Below are 20,062 nucleotides of genomic sequence, written 5' to 3'. Positions count from 1 at the left end.
ATTTTTCTATAAACTTGGTTAAACCTAAGTTAGCTTATGAAAGTTTTAAACAAAGCAGTAGAAAAGACATGTCCTATACTATGGTGATATAAGTCATGTCTAGCGGTGATTCCGTATTTGAGATGTCAATCGTTGTTAGATCCTTACACGGTAGAGTTTAACATGAATAATGTTCATTGAAGATTCTGCAAAACAAATAGTGGATTTGATGAGGTCTAAGACCCCGTGTGTGGCCCGATCTTGCGGTTGACCCGAAATCCAAGGAGGGAGAGAGGGAGAACGCGAAGAACACGATGAACACGAAGAACACGATGAACTCACGCACGCACACCAACCCGATACAATCGATACTTACCCCGTGGCTCGATGGACCACGCCAATAGAATCAACCCGGAAGAGACACGCGGTAGAATTCCGAGCGGAGAGATTGGTGAGGGAGATGAATCTAGGAGTGGGAGAGAGAGTGGGTAACACTAGAATCTCACACACCAAATCCAATCATCCAACATGGGTTGCCTTGATACAAAGGGGATGAAACCCTAGGGAGACAAAGCTCATCTTCATGTTTAAGCTATCATCTTGTCTAAGGGGTAAAGGAGGGGTCCTAGGTGCTTATATAGAGGTACAAGCCAGCTTGGGCCGAAAAGGTACGCAAGTGGATAACTTAGGCAGCTTGGGGAGTCATTCCCGTCGGATCCGGTTTGGGGCCGGTCAGACCGGGCCTGGGACCGGTGGTCCGGTCCTGGGCCGGTCGATCGGCGGCAACCGGACAGTCCGATCGTGGGGCCGGTCCAACCGGGTTCTGGGCCGGCCAGCCTTCTTCTCCTCTTTCCTCCTTCTTCTTCTTCTTCTTCTCTCTTCCTTGCACCATGATGAATGGCTCCTCTTCCCTTCCCTCGCTTACGTGCACCATGGGTGTTCCTCCTCTCCGGTCCTCGATGACTCTTGTACCTAATGACATATAACATGTCGCCATGAGGTAGCATTCCATTCAAGGTATCTACGAGGTCGAGTATCGAGAGGAAGGAGTTCACCTTGACGCGTGTAGCGTGGGTTAGGGTTGAAGGTCCACTTGGGGGACTCTTTGGCCATGGTGTAGCGTCGACGATAGGCGGGGCTGCACTTGATGGTCTTGGTGTAGCGACGTCGGTGACCGGGGCTACATCATCTCCCCCCCCTTGGGGAAGAGTCGTCCTCGACTCTTGTTCCTCCTCATCGAAGGTGTAGTCCATGACGGTTCTCCCATGTTGTGGTAGAGGGATAACGTCGCGGTCGAAGAAGAACTTGGAGAAAATCAACTTGCGAAGAGAAAACTCGTGGATGCCAATTTTGTGATCGGCGAACAAGAGGCTCTCAATCAAATACGAAGCATCAAGTTGTTTCTCCAAGAGGCATTTGGCAAAAATGGGAACCAAAAGAGTGTGGGTGTATCCAACATGTGGAAGGGCAAAATTTTGTGCATGTAAGAGTTGTATGGTGTGAAGAAAGTGTGATGTGGTCTTGTCCCAAACAAATGGAACAAGCAAAAGGCACGTATCGGCGGCAAAATTGTGGGCAAAATTGTTATGTGCAATGGCAAAACTTTGGAGACTTCTAGCTTGGGAAAGTGTGGTTGGCTTGAGCCAAGTATGGGTATCCTCAAGTGTCAAAGAATCCAATGCAATTGCCAAAGTTGAAAAGAGAAATCCAAAGAAGAACAACTTTTTGTGTGACATGTGGCACAAGATGCATAAGGTGTCTCTCACATGTATGACATGGTCCTCGAGAATCTCGGAGTGTATGATGAAAGCATCAAGACATACAACAATTATTGTGCCAACAAGATGTTTCAAGATAAGTTGCATAAGAGGCAAAAGGGGCGACAAGGAGTTGGACCAAACCGGAAACTCGACAAGGCAAGTCGGAAACACATGAGGGCGAAGGCTTGTGGGAACATACCCTTTGGTGTGATTCCCGCGGGTTAGGTCCTTGTCGGGGTAGCTCTCAATTGCGCGTTCGTGAGCTCATGCTCCGTAGCGGTGGAAGTCGATGGTCGGGTACCTACACATGGAATGAGCAAAACAAAGAGCGTATGTGCATGGTAGAGGAACACATCATCCATCATGATGTTCCAAGACTTGTGCACATCACCATTAGTGTCAAGCAAGATAGTATGAAATGCATGGCGATGGTGCATATGGCAAGAAGGTGCATGCGTGGCATGTGGGAACTCATGATCATCAAAAATGGAGAAGGCTATGGGGGCCATCTCATGGACAACAAAATAAGCATTCTTGCATACCAAGCATAGAAAAGAGCAATTGTTCACAATCTTGGATGCAAGGATCATGGAATGGTGTAAGCATGAAGGGCAAAGCATGCGGAAGCTAATGTCATCACTATCATTATCATTGCAAGCAATACATGGCAAAGAGCAAGTGGTCGACATATTGCAAGCAATGGTGGAAAAATTGAAGCTCTCATAACATGGCATGGTCAAGGTATCAGAAGCACTCAAGTTCACATGATCAACAATGTTATCAAGCAAAGTATCACATGGGAACATGAAAGTAGCATATGATGTATCAAATGTGTCATCAAGATCATGCATGCATTCAAAAGTCGTCATGTCCACTAGTGGGATCATGGCATCACCAACACCTATGTTGTTACCTTTGTAGGGCGACTCATTTGAAGTAGGTGTGGTGGAAGTAGGAGGATCCATGTGGCTTACGACATGTCCATCTTGGAGCAAGCATGGTGAGATATCATCGTCGTCATGCACCATGTACATCGTCTCCATGATCGGGAACTCATCCTCCTCTAACCTAATGCAACATAAGAAGACACCAAAGAGGGAGAGGTTAAGGTGTTAGCCATTGCGATGTCCTCCATGGACCTATCATCTACCTCTCGCAACTCACTCGGTGTATCACTCATGTCCTCCAATTGGAAGCACTCAAACTCACATGTGGAGTAGTAGTCACTCAACTCACTATCACTCTCGCTCAAGTGGGCTAGGTGGCTCTCATGCTCACATGGGTTTGGTACCAACTCATCAATGAAGCATAGGGGAGTAGGCTCGACTTTCTCATCTCCACGCGCCTCCTTGGTTGAAGGAAATTCCCATGCTCAACCATCTCAACTCCATGCGCCTCCATAGGTGAAGGGAAGATCCCATGCTCACCATGCTCAACTCCCTCTCCTCCCAAGTCATCCTCCATCGGTGGCGCCCGTAGTGTCGTGGAGAGCTATGCTCGGATCCACATCATCCTTGTGTTGGCCTTGTCGATCTTCATCTTGAAGTGTGGGCGTCGAAGGCTTCTTGGTGGCTTGAGCTTGGAGTTTGTCGAAGAAGAGTGTCTTGGCGCTTGGCGTTGTGCATTGCCATGCCTCATGACCCTTGTCCTTGCACACCTCACATAGGAGATTGGGACATTCCCGTGGAGGGTGGCCTTGTTGCTTGCACTTGTAGCATCGGAGTCCATAGGCACGTGATGAGGTAGAGGCCATTGTGGTGGTGGCACTAGAGGTGGAAGTCGCCGTATGAGGAAGGTATGCGCGATGTGCACTTGCCATCCTCGGAGTGGTAGACACCGGATGATGGTGTTTGTCGTCTTCATGTCGAGGATCTCGTCTTCGGGCAACATCACCATGGCTTGAGGAGTGTCGTCGATGATCCGTGGAAGATGTGTGTCGATGGCGCTCATGGAGTATCTTGTGTCGGCGGTGATCATGTGGTGACGTATGTCGATGGGCTCCATGAGGTGGTGATGGTCGACGACGATCATGAGATGGTGTATGTTGATGACGATCATGAGATGGTGTATGTCGATGACGCATCCTCGACATGCCTAGATGATGTCTCATGTGGCGTGGCATGTCGCTTGTGGCGCCTTGTGGAGCTTGGAGAAGAGTGTCGATGACGATCATGTCGGGGACGCTCTTGATGCTCCATATGATGTACTTGAGGTCGACGATCTTGTGCATAAGCACGCTCATGGTGGCGCCTTGTGGAGCTCGAAGAAGTGTGTCGATGACGCTCATGTTGAGGACGCTCTTGATGGTCCAAATGATGGTGCCATCGTGGATGTCCTCCATCTTCATATGTAGCTCCCTTGGCCAAGTATGGATGCGAGGGCGCATCGTCTTTGCTCCATGTGGAGACTAGGTGAGGCTCCGCCATGGTGTCGATGTCGAAGTCGTGGCGTTGCTCCACCATGTCGCCCATGAGTGGTGAGCTAGTGTCGATGTAGAGCTCGTCGATGTCGTCCTCGAGGTGGTGCTCCACCATGTCGTCCATGTCGTCCTCGAGGTGGTGCTCCACCATGTCGTCCATGTCGTGCTCGAGGTGGTGCTCCACCATGTCGTCCATGTCGTGCTCGAGGTGGTGCTCCACCATGTCGTCCATGCATGAGGAGCCATGGTCGTTGTCGAGCTCCTCGATGTCGGACATGCTGATGATGCTTGTGGAGCTAGAGTCGGTGTCGAGCTCCACATGTTCCTCCACATCCGCGGTGCTTGAGGAGGTGTCCTCCTCGAAGTACTCCATGTACTCCTCCGTGTCGTCTCCGTCGCTATACATGTTAGCACGATGGTATCTATATGGTGTATGTTAGTGGAAGAAGACTACCTCGATATCTTACCGTGGTATGATAAGATCGGGGCGATCCAAAAAGCCGAGGTCAAAATCAATTGTATCGGGCACTCACACAAAAGCACACGCAAAAGCTAGCAAATATGGTGTTAGGTGAGTGTGGTGGAAAGCCAAAAGACGAAATCCGAAATCAAGTTTGTTGTTAAGAGTGGGTAAAATCCAAAAATCAAATGTCAAAGCGATGATCACTATAAACACGGAAAAGATGTGGAACGCACACACGAGATGAACGGGGTTAGTGCGACCAAGGAATGAGCGGAAAAGTGTAAGAAGCCCTTAAGCAAGGGTGCTCGGTGTCACACTAACACAAGAAGAGATCAAAGCTTCGGTTGCAAAGGAAGAGACAACAAGATTCACACGCGGCCTCTCTTCTCTTTTTCTCTCTTTTGCTTAAAAGCTTTTCCCTCTTTTGTATTTGGTGGCACTTGCACTCTTTTGTATCTATGGTGGCGCTTTGTACACTTTGGTATGTATGATGGCACTATGCACACTTGTGCTCTTTTTGTAGTTTGGCGGCTTTTTCTCGCACTATGTTAGCGTTAGCTCGCTTTTGCTATCTTGCCACACGAGTTTTGCTTAGAAGCTTTACTCCACACGACACACACACCTCACAATCGGGGCCACGTGCAATGTCTCGCAACACTCGATAAGCAATGCTCGTAGGATAGATCGCAAAAGGAAGAGGGGTTACAAGGTGAAAGCTGCAAGTTATACCTGCGATGGTGGTGGTGGTGGTGGTGGTGGTGGAGATCGCCGGACGTCGAGGTCGAAGGAGGGCGCGAGGATGCGCCCGGTCTGGGGCCCGGTTGGACCGGCGCCTGGACCGGCCTGTCCGGTTTCCGCCCGGTCGACCGGGTTCCTCAGGCCGGCCTGTCCGGTCTCAGGCCCGCTTGACCGGAGCTGTACGTCTGCCCGGCTCAGGCCCTGGCCGACCGGTTCTCAGGCCGGTTCTGTCCGGCTCGTCTTGCTGACCGGGTTCTCAGGCTGGTCTGCCCGGCTCGTGGGTCTTGCTGACTGGTTCTCTGTGGCCTGGCTCGTCCGGCTGCCGCCTTGGCCGACCGGGTTCTCAGGCCGTCTGGCTCCGTCTCAGGTCTTGCTGGACCGGGCCGAAACCGGGTTTCGCGGGATGAAGCTTTCTCTCTCCTGTTCTTCACGAAAACCAAGCCAAATCGACCAAAACGAAGGGAAATGATGGAATTGGGGGCTAAAAGTTGGGGAGATAGTAGATCAAGCACTCCAACACCAAATCCATGGACCAAAACCACTCAAAACGCAACCAAATCACAGATCGGTCAAGAGGCAATTTAGGGCTATTTTTGGGGATTTTTTGGAAAATTTTCTAGGGACGAAATCGGGTGGGTGGGAGGTCAAATCCGCGGTAACCAAGAGCTGCTGATACCATATGATGAGGTCTAAGACCCCGTGTGTGGCCCGATCTTGCGGTTGACCCGAAATCCAAGGAGGGAGAGAGGGAGAACGCGAAGAACACGATGAACACGAAGAACACGATGAACTCACGCACGCACACCAACCCGATACAATCGATACTTACCCCGTGGCTCGATGGACCACGCCAATAGAATCAACCCTAAGAGACACGCGGTGAGAATTCCGAGCGGAGAGATTGGTGAGGAGATGAATCTAGGAGTGGGAGAGAGAGTGGGTAACACTAGAATCTCACACACCAAATCCAATCATCCAACATGGGTTGCCTTGATACAAAGGGGATGAAACCCTAGGGAGACAAAGCTCATCTTCATGTTTAAGCTATCATCTTGTCTAAGGGGTAAAGGAGGGGTCCTAGGTGCTTATATAGAGGTACAAGCCAGCTTGGGCCGAAAAGGTACGCAAGTGGATAACTTAGGCAGCTTGGGGAGTCATTCCCGTCGGATCCGGTTTGGGGCCGGTCAGACCGGGCCTGGGACCGGGTGGTCCGGTCCTGGGCGGTCGGCCGAGGCAAGCCAACCGACAAACTGGCTGTGGGGCTTGGCCCAACTGGGGTTCGGCCGCCTGACCTTCTTCTCCTCTTTCCTCCTTCTTCTTCTTCTTCTTCTCTCTTCCTTGCACCATGATGAATGGCTCCTCTTCCCTTCCCTCGCTTACGTGCACCATGGGTGTTCCTCCTCTCCGGTCCTCGATGACTCTTGTACCTAATGACATATAACATGTCGCCATGAGGTAGCATTCCATTCAAGGTATCTACGAGGTCGAGTATCGAGAGGAAGGAGTTCACCTTGACGCGTGTAGCGTGGGTTAGGGTTGAAGGTCCACTTGGGGGACTCTTTGGCCATGGTGTAGCGTCGACGATAGGCGGGGCTGCACTTGATGGTCTTGGTGTAGCGACGTCGGTGACCGGGGCTACATCAGGATTACATGTCTCTCACGAGAAAGATGAAAAACATAAGAAAACAAAATAAAATATATTGATATCCATTTCCAATTCAATAAAGCCAACGACTACAAGTGACAACATACCAACAACGGTAGCGATTCTAATAGATGATGAAGAACATAAACTCACTGCAAATGGATGTGACCATTTCCCTATGACCGTTATAATACCCCTTACTTCTCTGTTCAGAGTCAAACAAGCAAAATGTTAAGTGCCAACTAATCTACTACCACTAGATCGTTACAATAATTTTAGGTTAAAAAAATCATGTTTTGTAGCATCTCCCCATCCCGCACCGTGGTCGAAAAACCGCTTACAATAGGTCATAACTTGATGGCAATCGGTAGTGGAATATAATATGGATTTCACATGAGTCGGAAATTGAGCGCCTTGTTAGGGTCGACAAAGCAAGCTAGTAGACAAGTGCCAAAAAAAAGACAGTGAACAGCCCGATACCAGATTTTTTTTGGATGGAAGTAGGGATTTTATTCAATTCGGGCAATTTCAAAGGTACAATAATACAATATCGGATGGTTTTGTGCACTGTTCAAAAACTAGGCCGATTCAGCGATTACTAGGCCGATTAATCGCTACTAGGGGCCTGACCGTGTCGATTACCGTTAATCTCTTATGTTAAGCCTTTAGCCCGATTAATCGTACCGAAAGTCCGATTACTAGGTATGTTCCCGATTAACTACTGCACTTGGTCAAAAAAGTTATAAACTTTCCAATGCATATAGCTAGTACAGACGCTACCCCTCAACAATAAAGTAGGTTTTGTAAAGCTCCCGCTTGATTGTAGCCTCCAACTGCTCGAATTCCACCGTCGCCAACTAGTTCCTTGCCCTTCCAGACCAGTTACTCTCAGTTGTCTAGATACAGCAGCTCGAGTGCTCGACCACCCAAGGGCGCATTCGATAGGTTAGGTGGTTGAGGTGTAAGAGGGTCGTACCCTAGCTAGGTAGATGGTGGGAGAAGATAAACTTCAGAGGTGAGAGGATAAGAAGTGGAAGGAAGAAACGCGGCTTCGACTAGTGGATCATGTTTCGCTCGTGACCTTGAAGATTAGGTCGCGGAGGAGAAACATACATGTTTTTCTAGGATTTTAGGCTCTAGAGAAGTAGAGCCAGACATATAGAGGCTCATATACTATTATTTTTCTTATATAAACTGTTTTTTACGTGCTAATTTGTGTAGGTTACACCGATTAATAGCCGACCGATTAAATCAGTTAATCATCCGAATTCCGATTAACCGCTACTCCCAAGCCGACCGAGCAGTTAACGATTACCGATTTCCTTACCATTGGTTTTGTGAACCACACTCGACGGCCAAAAAGCCCAAGAGGTTGCGTAATAAAATTTCTAGCAATAATATGGGCATCCCATTAGTGTCCCTATCCTTATTGGGTTCTGTTGAATTTCAAGTATTCAGTTTCACCAATAAGATACGGAGACTTGCTTCACATTTGGAATTACACAAAAAAGATTTTTCATCGGAAAGAGGTCTACGAATACTTTTGGGAAAACGTCGACCTTTGCTGGCTTATTTGGCAAAGAAAAATAGAGTACGTTATAAGAAATTAATCAGTCAGTTGAATATTCGGGAGCAGTAATTTAATCGTTCTAATTATTTTCTTATTTTCTTAGTAGTCTTAGATTTTGCATTTGATGAGCCTCGTTTTGAGGAATTCATGGAATAATCCATTTTCATAACTAAGCTACCTCAAAATCTTTTGATCTTTTGTCAATCTCAAAGAAAATGGATTTGTAGCGGCACAGACTCTTCTTCTCCTTCATCATTTTATCACTTCCAAGCGATCGGTAGAAGTAGAACGCCTTGCTAGCAGGACGGCGCTCTCAATTCTGGCCCAACATTACAGGTTACAGGCCCACAGCCCACACAAAGCCTTAAACCATCACCTTCTCTTCCCCATTCGGCCATTCCAAGCCGGACATCTCACCCCCCAAAAACCCTACACCCCTCGACGACCAGCCGGCGGCCGCCATGCTCCTCCGGCGACCGCTCCAGACCCTCACCCTCCCGCTCCTCCGCCGCCACCTCTCCACCTCCTCCGCGGCGCTCTCCGCCCCAGATCTCAACATCGACGAGCTCCTCTCGCCGCCGTTCCACTACCTCCCGGGCCACCCGCGGCCGGACGCGAAGCACGACGAGGTGATCTTCGCCGTGCCGAGGACCTCCTCCGGGAGGCACTTCGCGGCCAAGGAGCGCAAGGCCGGGCGGGTGCCGGCCATCGTCTTCGAGCAGGAGAACGGCCAGGAGGGCGGCAACAAGCGCCTCGTCTCGGTGCAGTCCAAGCAGATCCGCAAGCTCGTCGACCACCTCGGCCGCTCCTTCTTCCTCTCCCGCCTCTTCCGCCTCGAGGTCTGGTCGGACCACGCCGGCCAGGGGGACCTCGTCGAGAGCGTACGCGTCCTGCCGCGCAAGGTGGGTTCTCTTAATGGTTAGTGATCCCTTGTTTGTTATGTGTGGACATTTTCTACAATATCCCAGTAATTAGTCTCGTGGTTGTGCTCTGCATGATCAACGGCCCAAGTCTTGGAGATTTCCATAGCTTGGATTAGCATTTCGTATTGTAAGTAGTGTGGTTCCACGTTACACTTGCTTCAGTTTTAGGTCGCCATTTGATTTTTGTATAGGAAGAAAAATCATCGGTGAAAAGATAACTGGCTTGGTGGTAATAGTAATAGAACTATAGAAGGTTCATTCGATTGAAGAGTTGGAGCTGCTATGTGGTTAATTAGTTATCTCTTAGTGTACTCTGTTCGGGCAAATTAAAGCTTTGTATTTCTCGCCTCAATTCTGTAGGTTGTTAGAGGATTAAAGGGAAATGAACTTGCAGGTTTAGTTTCTATGTTGTATACTTGTATATATTCTACTGGACAATCAGTGCAGTAAATACACCTTGCGCGTTACACTTAAACTCCTTCGGTCTTAGGATATTTGTTACCCGAAAATGGGCACTGGGTGATCTCTTACAACTTATTGGGTCGTAGGATATTTTTGTATCAGAAAATGGGCATTGGGTGAATTATCAGATGCTGCAACATGAAAAGTCTGGTGCCTTCATTATCTTGCCAGACTTGTAAATGTTTGAGGATGAAACAGAGCTTCCGTTTTTGTTGGGAAGCTCTTGACGAAGTAACACGAGTGTATGTATTATATACCAGGGAGGATTCATTTATATGGTACAAGCAAATGCAATTTATCCTCCTTTTGTTGCTCTTGGGTGATCGTTAGAATCTGTTTTATTTGGTTGTCTACTTCACTACTTCTCTTCACTAGCACGGTACCAGATGAACGGTTGTAATGCACATAGTGCATTTTCAAACTTCTAGGGTTGCTTTTATTCATTACCGAATCCTAGATGGGGATCATGTATGTTTGTGCAGTCTTAAGGATTTTTTTTGCACTTATGCTCTGGAGTGGATAACATGGAGAAAAAACATGATGGTCCTGTTTGGGACTCTGAATTTTCCTTGATTCCTACAGGAATTGAACTGTTTTCTTGCTAAATTCCTGCGAATTGAACAAAACTAAAATATACCCACCTCTTATACCACACTATCACAGTTAACATGTTGACCTATGCGTGATCTCTTAGATTGTGTATCAGGTATAGACCCTCCCTAGTTGATGTAGGAGAATCAAACGGCTTCCACAGATGGGTTGTTTTGAAAATATCATTAGAGTTGCGTTCTCTGATGTTTATCAGCAGCAAACACCGTCATACTAACATGGAGCTGATTGCTTTAACAATGAACTATACGCGATGTTTTTTTTAGCGGACTGCAAAATATCAACCAGACACTTCCATCAACTTCGCACACTTGCCCCTATATGTTAGAATGACTGGTGCAGTGTGGATTTTTTTAATAAATATAATGTGGTACAGAGAATCAATGGAATGAAACATTTGATTGACTTGTTTGGACTATTTTCAGGTGCATTTGCACGCAGGCACTGATGAACCTCTGAATGTAACATTCATGAGAGCTCCTTCTTCAGCGCTGCTCAAAATAGATGTTCCTTTGATGTACATTGGAGAGGATGCTTCACCTGGTCTCAGGAAAGGTATGTAGCATGTATTCCAATGATGTATCTATCTTGGGTAAAACTAAATTGGAATGCTTAAACTAAATATCTTCCTGTTTTTTCCACATAAACCAGGCCTTAGATCTTAGACATACACAATTTCTTCATCACGTCTGTTTCTTACATTTAACCGTATTGTAATATTTAGGCTACTTAGAATAGTTTATCCTGAGTTATGCCAGTGAAAGGCCTCAATTCTCTGGAACAACACTAACGAATTAAGTTACGTCTAATGGCTTATTACAGACTTACATGAGCTGTGTTCATCATTTTCATACAGGTGCTCTAGCCAGTGTTCAAGCATTGCCTTCATTACATTATATACAGCTCTAGGATTCAGTGCATTAAGTCCTTATCCATGTGCATTCCTGTTGTATTAAGTTGCATCTGTTCAATAGTAAATCCAGACTAATTTGATTATATTGACAACCATGCAGGAGCTTACTTCAACACCATAAAGCGAACAGTCAAGTTTCTCTGCCCTGCTGACATTGTTCCACCATACATTGAAGTGGACCTAAGCGAGTTGGATGTCGGGCAGAAACTGTTGATGCGCGATCTGATAGTCCACCCAGCCCTGAAATTACTTCAGTCGCCAGACCAGCCCATCTGTAGCATTATAGGGTCAAGAGCCCCTGACCAGAAGAAAGAGAAGGAGAAATCAAAATAAGTAGCTCCATTGTATTAACTATTTGCAACAGAATAAACATCTTTCTTTTTTCTGCTATTCATGCTCGAGTTATTCAGTTCTTGATTATCCCACCTAGAACGCATACTAGGAGGAATTGTAGCCAGAGACCACTGTTTTACTTGAGGAATGAATGTCCTGAGAATCCAGGAGCTACATACAGTAGTAGTATGGTTATTTGAGCCTGTTCACAGAAACGTTCACTGTGATGTATGTTGTCATAAAAGCTTTTACGTGTTGAGAATCTGTATGTTCTGGTTGCCTGCATTGTCATGTGTACTAGCGTTTTAGGTAACATAATTAGGTTGATTTTGAACTCTTCTCAATACTGCAACATGATCTTGTAGATTTTGAACTCTTGTCCACACCACAACATGATCTTGACAGTTCCCGATAATCAAAGGTATGTGCCACAATGCCATAATCTTACTAAATTCTGCTCACTCTAGTTGGCACTACAGATTTTGGGAGAGCTCAGACTCACTTGAAAGTAACCTGCACACATAAACTATCATCAACTCTCAAACACGCAAACTACCTTAATTAATAAAATTCTGAAAGCAGATGTGAAAAAAAAAGGAAATTCTGAAAGTAACATCAGCTCTCTAACCTGCGACAACAGGTCCTACTGAATTCAATAAAAAAAAAAGGGTCCTTCTCAAAACGCTAAGACAGTGATCTCATCCACAAAATTAGACACTTGCAGTACCAGCAATTCAAAAGAAAATTCAGTGGTCTTTGCAATGAAGTTTCAGCAAATTCACTGCAGGTTTGAGTGAACTATGCAGCAACCAGAAAATTACTGGTAACATGTCGTTGTATGAATTGCGAAGCCGCATAAAGACACAGAAACCAGATAGTTCTTGCCATATAAGAATTCTAACCATCAATTTCAGACTTGACACTTAAAGGAAGTTGAGCAAGTTAGTATACTTGAATATTATTTTGTGCCACATGCTTTGTAAAAATACAAGCAGAAGCTTAGGTTCAGATACATGACATAATAATCAACGGCATCAACAAAATGACGTCCAGTTGAATATTAGGTTCCAGCGAACACATGTTCGAACACACGCACACACCCTTTCCGATCAAAATAATAATATGACCGGAAGCACAGTCATCATTCAGGCTCCTCCAAAAATTCGAGGATCCAGGTAAGGGAAATAAAGAGAATCAATACTCAGGGTAAATTCATCAGTGCAGCAGCAGACAAAATCTTCAGAGAAAAACTTGATGAACATGGTCACATCCATGGCTGCACTTATTAACCTCAGACAGCGCTTCAGTTGCGACCACATCAAGTTCTTTGCTGATGCTCCTTCACTGGATCAGTTGGAAAATGCGACCATCGTCGAAGGATGGGCCGCTGGGATCAGAGTGATCTGTTGCAGTTGCAGGTTCACCTTCAATCTCCTCTTCCATGAAGTTCTCCCTGCACTCCACGCTGCAGAAGGCTTTGTCACCCCTACAATTGAAGGAGACATGACACCAAACATTAGTAAAAAGCATGAAGCAACTACAGATCCAGTATTAAGCGAACGAAAAGGCTATAACGTGGTGCATCTACTTTACTGGAACACTTACTGGTAGATATAGATGTCTTCCTTTTCTTTGAGCTTCTCAGAGCAAAAACAACAGAAGCTCATGGTATTCTCCCCTTTCAGAGGAGAGACCAGAGTATCCTCACAGCCACCCTCACCAGGCATCAGCTGCTCACCTTGAAACTCAAAGACACGATCTCCAAAAATGTGGGTAGTTCTAGGGTTAGGACCGCGAGAAACAACACAGGTGTAGTCCTCTGAATTGACAATGTCATCAAGGGACATGAAACTGCCGTTCAGCCCATCACTCATGTTCTCATCCTTGAGTTCGACCACACCAGGCTGCATAGGAGCAGTGGAGCTGTTCTTGCGGGTTAAGCTGTCAGTGATCCTCATCTCAGACCCAAGAAGAACCTTCCTGCTGCCCAGGGGCGAAGGGTTCTCATCACTGAGAGAGTCCACCAGTCCAAGCCCAACCCTGTCCCCGAGCAGGATCTTCTGGTTCTGGCTGGCCACGCCGGCGTCAAGGAAAGATGACCTGGGTGACTTGGTAGCCAGGCCTGTGAAGAGCTTGAGGTCCAGGGGCGATGTGGGACTGCGGACGGCATCCAGTTCAATCAGGCATTTGGTGCTCAGCTTGACAAGGAGGTCAGGGACTCTGAAGAAGCCCATCTTGTGAGCAACCGATTCAGAGGAAGCGGTTTGTGGAACTGAAGATTCGGCTGCCATTTGATCGCCTCTGGTTTATCTTCCCACTGCAATTTCCTTTCGGGTGTCAGTAAAATTGGTTTTGTAAGTTAATCCTCTCTAGTACTTCAGCAACAACTTGGAAGGATCTACTGATTCAGGTAGGTAACACGCAGAAGAATCTGATGGGGAGTTTTTTCTTATGCAGAATCACTCACTCCGCAACAAATTACTGCTAGCAGTAGTAAAATACAACCCGGAGCAAAACTAAAGTGTTTTCATGTTGGGGTGTGGGACAATGCGTCTTCTACGGATTCCTTTGCTTGCAAGCATGTATAAACGATAATTAAAGCATACTCCAGGAAAACATCTTTATACGGACGGAGAACAGGAACAAAACAAAAAAGATAAAGACATCTATCTATCTGTATACTCCAGGAAAACATCTTCATACGGAGAACAGGAGCAAAACAAAAAGACAAAGACATCTATCTGTGACTGTGAGTAATCAATCATCATCCGGTTCTCACCTTTTTTTTTTGGTTGCTTTGCGCCTGTTGTTGCCTCACGAGATTGTTTCCTCCCAGCAGCAGCACCTCCCTCGTGAAAAAAAGGCGAAAATCTCCTGAAAAGTGAAAAACAGAACATGAACACACATGATCAGTAATCGTCGTAAGAACGAGGGGAGGAGAGTTTATATCCTCGGGAAGAAATTGGACGGCACGAGTACGAGCGGAGATTAAACCTCCAAAATCTTCGAACCCAAAAAAAAAAAAGTAAAACCAAAAAAAAGTCGGGAAAATCAGACGCGGTACCGATCGGAAAGCCGGTGAGAGAATCCGAGGGACCTAGGGAGATTAAGAACCCCTGGCGAACGCGTTCAAATCTATGAAATGCAGGCCGAAGGAATCCCTAACAACGAACGGCGAAACCGCCAAGGATCAAGGGAAGGACGTGCCCTACCTCGGTCTCCTGACTCCCCTCAGACGGCAGCGCGGAACATCGGTGTGGCGAGGAGGAAGAGGGGACTTGTGGGGAGTGACAGAAAGATAAGAGGAAGAAATAGGGCGGAGAAGAGAGGCGAGGGGGAGAGAAAGGTTTATGTGAGAACTTTTTGCTAGTTCCAGTAGTTGTTGGACCCTACTCCACCTTTCCCTTTCTCTCTCTCTCTCTCTCTCTCTACTTTCTCTTTCTAGGACTACTACTTAACTCCCAAGAACACTACTGTATCTTTTAATGGAGACAGAGAATAATATGGGGCCCAACTGGCAACAGATATTGATTTCCTCTTAATGATGCTTAATTAATTGTTTAATGGAATTGGTCATGTAAAGTTTGGAAGGGTAGGGTGGTAAGACTGTGATGTCATGTGTGTCACTGATGTGGGGACTTGCTTGTCATGTTGCTGGTAATCAGACTATAGGGGAAAAGGCAAAGGGTAAAGAGAAAGCGGATATATTATTATTACCTGTGGCTGTGGACTCTTGTTTGTGTGGCCCGGATTTCTTTTATCTTTCACACAGGTGGTGGAGTGGAGTACAGACTACAGACTACACAGCGGTGGAGTTACCGAGGAAGTACCCTGTCGTCGAATCAACTTTTTTGACCTGGCTTGTGCCGCGGATTTTTTCCGCATAAAGTAAAGCCTCTGCCTGCCTGCCTGCGACTCCACTTGCCACAAATATTTCGTACACTGCCGGTTTCTCTGATAGGGTACATCCAGCATCTTGTTATTTCTACTCCTACTAGGAGTGGGGGATTTGCCACTTTGGTGTGCAAGAAGATAGAGTATTATGTAGTAGTAATTAATTTGCACAGTATGATGAGTTACTACAACGTTTTGAAAAAATCTCATGAAATTTGAGTAGTAGTAAAATAATTTTCCGTAACATTTCTGCGAAATAAGTGTGTAGATTCCGCGTTTAGAACATTCCTTCAAGGCGAAGGCAAGTTAAGATATACACAAACGCTTCCGGAGTGTCCCGGGTAGAACGCTTCTGTTGACAGGGTGTGGGTGCTCCATGCGTACATCGTCGGCGTGACTCGTTATGCTTATGCCTTATCTTTTCACGAGATCTCTCCGGATATCTGGGAAACGTCGAGTCCCCTTTTCCTTATATTTTCCGAGATCCCTTCTTATGTTCACGAAACGTTCCATCGATTCAACGTGCTTGATCCACGCGTATAGCGATGGCACAACCCATTTTACTCGTGCTTTATCTGTAACGAGATCTCTTTGTATGTTCAAGAAAGTGTTTCATCCCAAGCAAGTTGCTTGCCTTATCCTTTGCCAACTCTCTTTTGACTTCCTTCCGGCCAACCCTCTTGTGTGTCTCTCTTGTATAGTGAAATGGGAGAGGTCAAGTGGTGGTCGTTAGTGCCGGTGGTCTAGTAACACGAGCGAGATTGGAGAAATTGGTGTATCCTATAAGGGGCTCAACACGAAGAGCGAACAAGGAGTTTCTCTAGCTTATAAGAGCATCAAGACGATCTTGCTTACGATGACGCATGCCTCTCCTTGTCGATGAGCACCTCATATCCACATTGATGGGCTAAACACCTAGGCGAGAGCTGGGATACTAACGAGCTTTGCCCCGTAAGGTGCCATATGGCTGACAATGACGCTTTTTACACCGCATGATGAGGAGGATGCAAGATTGAAGTTGCTAACTATAGAAGATGAATTTGAGATTTTTTATTTTTTATAGATCCGTGGGAGGTAGAAGTATTTTTGGGATACAAGGAGAAATTTGATCGCCCAAAACATGATTTGACCAACAATTATCCCAATGATATACCTAGTCAAAATGCCGGGAGCAATGAAAATAGCTCAGGCCTCTTTATTTTGATTTTTTTAGGATTCTAATCCTTTACGATTTTCTGTATGGTTGCCATTTGATATGTAAGATTTTAATCCTTAAGGAAAAGTGGAGAAAGTTTTTCATCCACTTCAACCTCTTTCAAAAAATCCTATAGTTTTCATATGTTGTATCAAACATCAATTATGAATACTGTGGATTAACTTTGAACCTATATTTTTTCCATTCCTGTGTTTGTAGAATCCTATGAATCGAATGACCCTTGGCGATTTTTTCCTAACATCATGAGGATGACTCAGGAGATATTTTTGAAGTATTAGATCTCTAAGAGACAAAATGCATTTGTAGGGATATAAGGAGTATCTTTACCGTCGGTCAAAATATTAGAAGCAGCAAAAAAATGCCTGGTGACTTTCTCACATGAAAAGAAAAATATGCTTTGTTGCATATGACTTGCAAGTTACTCCCTCCTTTCTAAAATAGGATGCCGATAATTTTTTGGGCAAATACAATTTTTAAAGTTTGATCAACTATATAGAAAGAAATATCAACATCTACAATACCAAATTCGTACGATATAAAAAGATATTTCATAATGATTTTAAAAATATTAATATTAATATTTTTCTACATAGTTGATTAAATTTTGATGGCACCGTGATGGTACTACTAGGAGCACTAGCGCTAGCACTATGATGGTAATGCTATGATGGCACTGTGAACTTACACAGAACTGTATCCACCACGAAACCCTATGAAGATCTAGTACTGAGCGCTGTGAATTTCCCAGCTGCTCAAATTTATTGTTGCATTGTGTGGCATCATGCTTCCCTGTTCCGTAGCTAGGGGTATTCGCATTCATTTCCTTCTTTATTGGAGCAGCTCGGCATTAACCCGCAAGTCACGAGACTTGATTGCAAGCTAAGACGACTTGTTAAAAGATTTTGCTATGGGGTGCTAGTTTTTGTTCTTGTCGATAACAAAGATCCGTGAGAGCGTAAATTATATTGCACTTAAAGTTTGTATACAAAAGATTACACGAAAGCTTTTCTTAGAGTTCAGAATATACAAAAGTGTATTGCTAAGGGCTTCTTTGATTCAAAGTAATTTTACAGGATTCTCTGAGAGTTGAGGTTCTTAGTAACTCTTTCGAAGTACTCCCTCTTTCACAGTTTATTAGACGTGCGCGTACCTCTAAATCACAAATTTGATCAAGTTAGCATTGATTATATATTATAAATATTATATCATTAGAAAGTTTAGATGTTCTATTTCTAATGATATAATTTTTGCATTATATAATTTAAATTACATAGGTTAAATTGGTGACCTAGTGATATGGGGAAGACTAGTAAACTAAGATGGAGGGAGTAACTCACTTGGTTCGCATGACTGGAAAGAAAATCGTTCCTAGAAATTCTTTGCATTTAATTCTAGAGGTTTTAAGTTCTTGCTACAATTATTTAGCTTTTCTTGTGGTATTGAACACCTCTTCAGATTTTATCTTTCTATTATATTTTTATTCTTATACAAACTCCATCATAAAGCTTAAGGCTTATATTATTTTTAAAAAGTCAAACTAATGTCAAGTTTGACTAAGTTTTTACCAAAAATCATTGACATGCAAAATATAAAATTAATGTCATTAGATAGATAATAAAATATATTTCATGTGGTATCTACAAAATATTATATTTTTATAGATTTTTCTAAAAGTTTGATCAAACCGTACTTAGTTTGACTTTTTCAAAAATAAAAGCCTTAAGTTTGGGATGGAGGTAGTAGAGCACAATAGGACATGTTAATTCAATCATGCTTTTCATGTCCTTGAGTTTTGAGAATCAAGCAAATAAATAAAAAATCCCTAATACATCTCAAACATTGTAAAACGGACCAAAGAAAACAAAATTGCAAATTAATATAACTTTGTAAATTGTACACAACTCTCTAAAGGGAAGAAAAATCCACTTAATATTTCTATCTTTTCCCAAAAGTTCAAGGGTTTGTCATTGAAATTCTAAAATAGCATGCACTCTCTCCTCCCCAAATTGTAGTGCCTAGTATATTTTTCGAAAACCCTGCTCGGTGTCATATGATGTCGACCACGCGATGCCTGTGGGCACCGATTCCTTCCTGAAGGCTTGTTATTGGTCCCAAATGTGCCTTCCTCTCCTCTGGTCTTGAGGGAAACCCTATATCCAGTCCACCAAAAATGGCGGCGGTGCCACGACGTCGTTCTCTTCTTGAAGACACGGTCTAGGCTACTCGGGGAGACGTCGATGTGACAACTAGAGGCTGGGTGATGCGATGCGATGCTGATGTTGGTTGTTGGCAAGGAATGGGTCCCCGAGGCGAATTGTACGATGTGGTGGATGCATCCTAGTCGACGTATTTCCCAAAGTCTGGAGGATCTTGTCTTCTACTCGCGGACTCCTCTAGGCACAAGAGGGGAGGTATGCTGGTTTGGGTTGCCTTCGAGTCACGGTCATGCTACGGTGGTGTCTCGCTTGGTTTGTGACATGGTTCAGATGGACGAATTCGTTGCATAGAAAACAAAAATTTTCCTACCGCGAGAACGCAATCCAAGCCAAGATGCAATCTAGAAGACGGGAGCAACGAGGGGATGATCGAGACTCACCCTTGAAGATTTCCAAAGCCTATAAGAGTAGGCTCTTATTGCTGCGGTAGACGATCACTTGCCGCTTGCAAAAGCGCGTAGAAGATCTTGACGGTGCCACAATCGGGCAGCACCTCCGTACTCGGTCACATGTTCGGTGTTGATGACGACGTCCTTCTCCCCGTTCCAGCGAGCAGCGGAAGTAGTAGATCCTCCTCGGAATCCCGGCAGCATGACGGCGTGGTGGCGGTGGTGGTGGAGATCTCCGACAGAGCTTCGCCTAAGCTATGTGGGAGAGAGAGGTAGGAGGGAACCGCTAGGGTTTGGGAGAGGGGGCGCCGGCTAGGGCAGCCTTGAGGGGGTGCGGCCATGGTGGTCTTGGTGTGGCCGGCCAGCCCCTCCTCTCCCCTCTTTATATAGGTGGAAGCCCCAAGGGTTAGGTCAAAAGTCTCTGAATAAGAACCCAACATAAACCTTCCATATGACCAAACCTAGGGGGAGTGGGACTCCCCCCTTTCCTTTGGTGGGGTGGCCGGCCACCATGGGGAGGAGTCCACTTGGGA

The 20,062-nt window shown here is 45.4% G+C and overlaps 2 protein-coding genes across 2 annotated transcripts; one reads left to right on the top strand and one right to left on the bottom strand.

Annotated features, from left to right (window-relative positions):
- The first annotated feature begins 8,955 nt into the window (after positions 1–8,955).
- Positions 8,956–12,076, top strand: LOC127342806 (uncharacterized). The gene is made up of 3 exons (XM_051368815.2): positions 8,956–9,476; positions 10,994–11,123; positions 11,582–12,076. The coding sequence occupies exons 1-3, from the start codon at positions 9,036–9,038 to the stop codon at positions 11,812–11,814; spliced, it is 804 nt and encodes a 267-aa protein (XP_051224775.1). The 5' UTR covers positions 8,956–9,035; the 3' UTR covers positions 11,815–12,076.
- A 671-nt stretch (positions 12,077–12,747) lies between these two features.
- LOC127342805 (FCS-Like Zinc finger 8) lies at positions 12,748–15,184 on the bottom strand. The gene is made up of 4 exons (XM_051368814.1): positions 15,027–15,184; positions 14,595–14,688; positions 13,420–14,133; positions 12,748–13,300 (listed from the first exon to the last, which is right to left on the bottom strand). The coding sequence occupies exons 3-4, from the start codon at positions 14,103–14,105 to the stop codon at positions 13,156–13,158; spliced, it is 831 nt and encodes a 276-aa protein (XP_051224774.1). The 5' UTR covers positions 14,106–14,133; positions 14,595–14,688; positions 15,027–15,184; the 3' UTR covers positions 12,748–13,155.
- Between the last annotated feature and the right edge of the window lie 4,878 nt (positions 15,185–20,062).

The sequence above is a fragment of the Lolium perenne genome, chromosome 3 (assembly GCF_019359855.2).
Source record: "Lolium perenne isolate Kyuss_39 chromosome 3, Kyuss_2.0, whole genome shotgun sequence".
Lineage (NCBI taxonomy): Eukaryota > Viridiplantae > Streptophyta > Magnoliopsida > Poales > Poaceae > Lolium > Lolium perenne.
This window is presented reverse-complemented; position numbering and strand designations above follow the sequence as displayed.